This window comes from Pleuronectes platessa, chromosome 19 (genome assembly GCF_947347685.1).
Source record: "Pleuronectes platessa chromosome 19, fPlePla1.1, whole genome shotgun sequence".
NCBI lineage: Eukaryota > Metazoa > Chordata > Actinopteri > Pleuronectiformes > Pleuronectidae > Pleuronectes > Pleuronectes platessa.
In genome coordinates this window covers 1,940,702-1,948,261 of record NC_070644.1, presented here as the reverse complement: position 1 = coordinate 1,948,261, position 7,560 = coordinate 1,940,702, and the positions used below count along the sequence as shown (strand labels likewise).

Sequence of the window (7,560 nt, the reverse complement as noted above, 5' to 3'; positions counted from 1 at the left end):
GCTGTGATGGAATCTTTTATTAAAACCAAAACATGCAAACCTTTTTTTGGTGGATTTGTCTTTACTGGTTTCGTATGTAAAGTTTTTATTTATAGAAACTGCTACTAAAGTCATTTCAATCTGAGTCCTCAATAACATTTACTTGTATCTTCCACCGAAATAAAAATATTTCAGCAGCCTAGAGGTCAGATACACTCCTGATCAAAATCTTAAGACCAGTTAAAAAATTGCATAAATTTGCATTTTGCACTGTTGGATCTTAGGAAGTTTCTAAGTAGAGCTTCAAAATGCAAAAAGAAGAAATGGGAACAAGAGACCAAAAGTTGTGAGCAGGCAAATTATTGAAAACAACAATTTAACTCAAATAGGCTGATCAAAAGTTTAAAACCACAGCCTTTAAAAGCCAAAATCTGTGCAAAAATTTGGATTCCATGTCATTTCCTGTCAAGTAATCACACTGAAGATCTCTTGATGGCAAAGGCAAAAAAGCTCACCGTCTTTGAACGTGGTAGGATTGTTGAACTGCATAAACAAGGCCTCTCACAACGTGCCATCGCTGCTGAGGTTGGACGCAGTAAGTCATTTTGCATTTCTTAAAAGATCCTCAGGGTTATGGAACAAAAAAATCAAGTGGTAGACCCAAAAAAATCTCACCGGCGCTGAGCCGGAGGATCCGAATGGCTGTCCGTCAAGACACGGGACGATCCTCGTCCCAAATTAAGGCCATTACTGGTGCTGACTGCAGCCCAATAACCATCAGACGGCATCTGCGAAGGAAGGGCTTCAAAAAGAAGAAACGTCTTCAAAGGCCACGTCTCCTTCAACACCACAAAATTGCCCGTTTAGACTTTGCAAGGGAGCACCAAACATGGGACATTCAAAGGTGGAAGAAAGTTTTATTCTTTGACGAGAAAAAATGTAACCTTGATGGTCCTGATGGCTTCCAACGTTACTGGCATGACAAGGAGATGCCACCTGAGATGTTTTCTACGCGGCACAGTGGAGGGGGCGCCATCATGATCTGGGGTGCTTTTTCCTTCAATGGAACAATGGAGCTCCAGGTTGTCAAACAGCAGCTGGCTATGTGGAGATGTTGCAGCGGGCATCCCTCATGACTGAGGGCCCTCGTCTGTGTGGTAACGACTGGGTTTTTCAGCAGGACAACGCTCAAATTCACAATGCCCGTCTGACCAAGACTTTTGTCCAGGAGAATAACATCACTCTTTTGGACCATCCTGCGTGTTCCCCTGATCTTAATCCAATTGAGAACATTTGGGGATGGATGGCAAGGGAAGTTTACAAAAATGGACTTCAGTTCCAGACAGTGGATGCCCTTCGTGAAGCCATCTTCACCACTTGGCGCAACATTCGCACTAGCCTTTTGGAAACACTTGCATCAAGCATGCCAAAACGAATTTTTGAAGTGATCAACAATAATGGTGGAGCTACTCATTACTGAGTCAGTTTTTTACACTTTAATTTCTGGTTTAGGGTTTTTTTTTTTTTTTTTAGCTGCGGTCTTAAACTTTTGATCAGCTGATGAACAGCCTACTTCAGTTAAATTGTTGTTTTCAATAAATTGCCTGATCACAACTTTTGGGCTCTTGTTCCCATTTCTTCTTTTTGCATTTTGAAACTCTACTTACAACCTTCCTAAGATTCAACAGTGCAAAATGCAAATTCATGCAATTTTTTAACTGGTCTTAAGATTTTGATCAGGAGTGTATGTTGAGGGCCTTGTTTGTAGCAGTTTGTTGAACTGTATGTTAGTTCGTGTTCATGGTTTCAAAGAAACCAGACCCTGAAAAATTATTTTCCTTGTCTCTCAAAAGGTCAACTGACAAAGGCCATCTCCTAAATTCTCCTCCACTCGAATTGTATTCATTTGGAAGACAATTGTCTGGTGTTGAAAGTAACAGATCCCCACTATTTTTTAACTTCATGTCAAAACAATTATTTTTAGTCAAACATCGTAATAGGGTCAATTGTTGTAGTAAAAGTTAACTACAGGTTTAAATCTGTTTATGGATATGTTTTGAATTTAATACAATGTTCTGCTTCAAGAGTTAATTTTAAAACTTAAAGATGAAATCCGATCCGTGCCATATTAGCCCCTTATAACAGGACACCTTCCTAAGCCCATTTCGTGGCCAAATGTAATCTGGGCAGTAACCTACCAGGGGCAAGATTTGCCCTTTGATCGGTGATCAACGGGGTCACAACAATGAGGTTGAGTCTCTGAAGGAAGTGAGACTTGCAAAACAGTCTTGTCTCCCAGGTGATTTCAGTGATTTTTTTTGGGGGGGGGCACAATTTGTCTTCAGAATTGCATACTAACATTTCCTCATGTCAATTTGCCCTGATACCTGTGCGTGGGATGCATGCAAGAATATGAAATTCAGCTTTGACCGGTTATTTCATTAAGAATAGAAAAGTCCAGTGAGTGTACAACAAAGGTATATTTAGATTCTGGATTGATACATTGAGGATTTTATTGGTTAAATAAAAGGAGTAAGTGGACCATTAAGTGTAACATTGTACAGTACAAGTGTCAATGTAAACGGCAGCTGAATGGAAATGATCTGAAAGAAACAGTTGAGTCCCAAACCACATCTGATCCCTCTGGTAAATGTAACGCGCAAAGACTGCTGAGGTTAGCAGGTTCATCAAGTACTTAGACAGAACAAGTCAAAGACCAATCAGACAAGGGCTAGTGATGTAGGACCAGGAAATACACAAGCAAAAAGAATCCTTAATAAATTTCCTGGAGATTGAAAATGATAATCGCTGCCCGATTCTTCTTTACCTTATTCTGATGGAATATTTACCAAGAAAAGCAAATGCTGTGCAGCCACAGCTGTGTAAGACAGGTTTGTTATAAATTAGTGTGCAATCTCAGAGTGCACCAGTTGGTAGTAGGAACCACAGGACGGGCAGCGCTGGGCCTCCCCATCATGAATCCAGAACCACACCACAGATGTGTTGTCTTCTTCACCTACAGAAACGAGACAAGGTTAGACACGGATGCTCTGACGCAAAGCTCACTTCACACCTGATCAAATTATGAGAAATGCAATAGTGTGGACCAAGACCAGAACCACGAAACACATGATGGGAAAAAAAAAAAAAATTCTAAAAGAAAAAACAGCAGGACATGTAAATGTAATGACGCATAGCCGTCCGTTTGAAACTATACATTACACCACTGATGTTCCACCTGATTGGGTTTAAAGTCCAAAGTGCCGTTTTACAGAGAGCTTCCTTTATTTAAAAACTTGAGTACAGCTATCATGAGTTCTCACTAATCTCATCTCTTCGCATGCAGGACGACTTTTACAAATTTTTAAATGTGCATGAGTTGTAAGAAACATGAAGCATTCTGTGTTTGATTCGCTCGAGGGTTTATGAGACGCTTTTGTGTTGAAAAAAGACCAACATTTTGAACACAGTTCACTTTACCTAACAAGTTGACAACCTTTTGATAAATATGATAATACTACCATCATTTTTATTGAGAATATAAATTACGCCAATATAACACTTGGAAATGACTAATTTGTGTATCAGTAGTTTTGGGGCGATTATCGCACAAAATGCGATAATACTGATAACTAGGATAATTTCGTTCTCTATAATCATACAAACATTTAATAACGTTTCTCTATTAAAAGAGTAAAGTTGATTTTTTTTATTACTTTAGCTACTCCTGTCTGCCATTTTAATTGGACTTTAATGACTGAAATCTTCAATAACTAAATTGAGATTTTAATAAGGAAACTTACAGATACATCCCACAATCCTCTTGTTTGTAATGGAGGGAACAATGTTTGGATCTTCCTTGGTACCACTGTACCACTTTGGCTTCAACATGTTGTAGGGGTCCTGAAACAGAGGGAGAATTACAGAGGGCAGGCAACATTAGTCACATAAATCTGAACATGTGCAACAATGCCAGTCATCATGATTCATTTTATTTTAATTAGCCCAAACAATGTAACCCCATTTATCGAGTTAATGCAATTAATAAAATGTTTGTCCAGACATCACTGACCTACACTGGTGCAACTGTGACAATCGAAGTTCAGTATTTAGTGTGCGCAACGAGTTTGACGAGAAAAACACCCTGATGAGATGTAATAAACCTCATGTATGAGATAACTGAAGTCAATTTCATAGACTAACACAATAACAGACTCCTGAGTCATGATTGACCAGCTCTATATTTTTCTTTTCTCCAAAAGATCCATGATGTCAATCTAGAACAGTTTGTGTGAAGTGTCTGGAGGATCAGAGATTCGTGGGCAAACTACTGCAGTTTATCGAGTTCCAGGTGGATCTACTGATCTTTATCATCCAATATGCATGCATGGATTGTTTATGAACTGAAGCATGGAAAACATGTTTCTATAAGTATCATCACCTCCTTAGCCTGGATTCAGTTTTAATAGTTTACTGTAACTACTAATCAATCTACAGGAAAATGACCTGCAAATAATTTAATTATCAACAATAAAATTTCGAGTAACAATACAAACAAAATATTTAAGGCTTTCAAATGCAAAGATCTCCTGCATAGTCTATTGTAATCAACTAAATGATTGATTAAAATAAAAACACCTGGCATAGGAATCGATAAAAGGATTTTTTTTTTTTACTTTCATTTAATTTGGTCGTTTTTATTTTTAATCTATTGTTGGTTTAATTTTCTGCTTTAACGTTGAATGGTTTACAACTGCACTCACTTATGATAACTTTGAAATGAAACATTAATAAAAAGGTTGATCGATTAACTGCTATGCAACAGAAGACAGAAACCAGATACATAGTTGTACCTTTCCCTCCTTCATGGCATCCATGATGATCCTCTCCAACCCTGTGGCCTGCTCCTCATCAGTGGGAATCCCTAACAACACAGATGAATTACATACATAATGTCATGTTCGCCCGAAACATTCTTTAAGAAACATGAAAGGCTGTGATACAAAAAATTACAACCTTCAGTTAACAGTTGCTGATCCACTGTCATTTACGAAGGTAAAATAAATAAATTAGACCGTGAAAAAAAAACATTCAAAATGGGATCTCTTTAAAATATTTCTGTTATCCATCCAACCATTATCTACACCACTTATACTTGGGGTTGCGGGGGTGAAGGTACCATGTTTGTTTTATTTTTATTGATCAACTTAAAAACAAACAGCCTCATTTACCAATCGCAAAAGATTTCTCCTTAAAACCAACGTACACAGTCTTTAGAGAAGAAGCAAGCCCTGTTTTAAACAAAGATTTAACTCATTGAAGAAAAGTATCGAACATTATGTGATGATCAGTGCGGATATGGTGGTCATTTCAAAGACAATATCATTTAAACTGTAGTCAGTGTGTGAATGCGCGTCTGCGAGAATGGTATGAGAGCTACGCAATTAGTTTATAGTAATCAATTGTTATAGGCATCAATTTGGACCAGGATAAAATGATCACTATAAGCAGCTTCAACTACTAGATTTTTGTCGAGCGGCAGAGGCAGCATTCGATTAGGGCGGTGCTGCCTAGCAATTCTCCATTAGGAAAACCTCAGGTTCGGGCCTGTATCGTTGATTACAAGGCAAAAACACTTGGTTCTGGGGTGCACTACTGAAGTTAGATCCCTAATATCCGCTGGGGGCCACTAACATATCAAATGGCAGTTGGTAACTTCAATTGTGCAGAAGACCTTCAAACGTACAAGTGATACTCACCATCTTGTCTTATATTCTAAAATGGCAATAGTATGGCACGGCATGGAAGCAAAAGCAGTGTTTTAATCATTTAAATAATAAAGTGCAAAATATTTTCTCACTGAAAGTATTCATTGTGATATTTATCACTTAAATAAAATTGTTAATAATCACTTAAACTTCAATTGTACAGCTGACAAAGACATTGTGTAGCAGCCATGTCTGTGCTCTTGGTTGATTCATTTTCGACATCTTGCTGATCACTTCAGGTTCAGAGATAATTAATTGATTTGTTGTAGCCTTCTGTAATCCAACTGCAGGACATGAGCCTCCTGAAACTGATGATTTTTAATGGAATGTATTCTTCCCTCTCTGTATAAAAGGGAACTTTTAATGCGCTTTTCACGCTCCTGTCTGGACACAAGTGTCTGTATGGTAATGTCGCTGACGACTCTTTAGCATGTCCACACATTCATTCATTCATTACATTCATTAGTTGGACGCAGGGTTTGGGTTTACTTCTTTAACCTTCAACAATTAACAAAAAAGAACCTTGTCCCGATGTTAGTACCCAACTGTTGCTACTGTAACAAATTAAATCAGTGAAAGTTGACATGTTAATTTTCACACATCAATTTAACTTTTACTGTTGACCGTTCATAAATCACTTGTAGCTAAATAGCATATTGTATTTTTATTTTCCATTTAAAAATCCCACTTAATACTCGTTTCCCTTTCGCATCATGTGTGTCCAGTATTATAAGAGTACTATTATGACCTTGTAGGTTCTTTGCAACCTGTTGTCTTTCAGTCTAAGATGTGATCTTCTCATGTCTGTAACTGTGTTATCGCCCGTCAGTCATTAGCAGAGCTCAGCTAGTGTTAACTGAGCGGGTTCTCTTCTTTTATTTATAAAATAGTTTAGTTTTCAAACCTATACACCAATCACCAAGATAACTGAACACTATTATTTAAACTATTGAAGCCACAGAATCTGTAGCTCAACGCTTTTCATTTAAAAAACACGTTTGACCTTTCAAGACTGCCTTGCGCTGCTAACGCTGCTAATGCTAACTAGCTAGTTGATGGAGGTCTTCCGGCTCTGATTCCTGCTGACAAACCGCTGTTTAAAAGTCGAGTTTCTCTGCTGTTTCAACTTTTAAAGTCTCGGGGCTGGTTTTGTTCTCACCTCCAGCAGCCATGCTGCGAGTCAGGGCAGGGACTCGGGCAGCCTGGCGGGATGTAGCGGCTTTGAAAGCCGAGCGCAGCAGTAACCTTGCAGCCATTTCTCCTTCTTCAGACACCACACTCTGGTCGATCAATGATGACGTCGGCAATTTATGTAAGTGTCGCGCAGCTTGAACGTCACGGAATTTGAGCAACGTTGTCGTTTACTCCTAATAGACTTTGTGTGAAAAAAGTAATAACATCAGTCACTCGTCTCTTTTTCAACTGTAACTTCACCACTTTTTTCCTAAAATCATAAACACAGTTTTAGAGGTTAAATGTCACAATATATTTGATCTATTGTGTGACTGATTTTTTATCATGATTATAATGAGAAATAACCATTTTTGTCTATGAAAGAATGCATACATACTGTATCATCGATTGACATTAATTGCAATTTTTTCAAAACAAAATCAGAATCTAATAGTGAGACAGTAGCAGGAAGTTGCACAGTAACAGTCTGCTGTGTTAAGTATTAATCTATAGTCTATGGATCATGCCATAATTTGAAGAGTAAAATCAATAAATTAGTTTTGAATGGTAAAATGTATTAACAAACTAATCTGAATCAATACTGATTCACCTACAAGCAATGGACTGATTCTAAGTAACT

The 7,560-nt window shown here is 37.9% G+C and overlaps 1 protein-coding gene across 1 annotated transcript; it reads right to left on the bottom strand.

The window, feature by feature from the left end:
• Positions 1-2,474: 2,474 nt before the first annotated feature.
• LOC128425267 (cytochrome c oxidase subunit 5B, mitochondrial) lies at positions 2,475-7,046 on the bottom strand. The gene is made up of 4 exons (XM_053411804.1): positions 6,907-7,046; positions 4,833-4,903; positions 3,783-3,882; positions 2,475-2,995 (listed from the first exon to the last, which is right to left on the bottom strand). The coding sequence occupies exons 1-4, from the start codon at positions 7,001-7,003 to the stop codon at positions 2,883-2,885; spliced, it is 381 nt and encodes a 126-aa protein (XP_053267779.1). The 5' UTR covers positions 7,004-7,046; the 3' UTR covers positions 2,475-2,882.
• Positions 7,047-7,560: the final 514 nt, after the last annotated feature.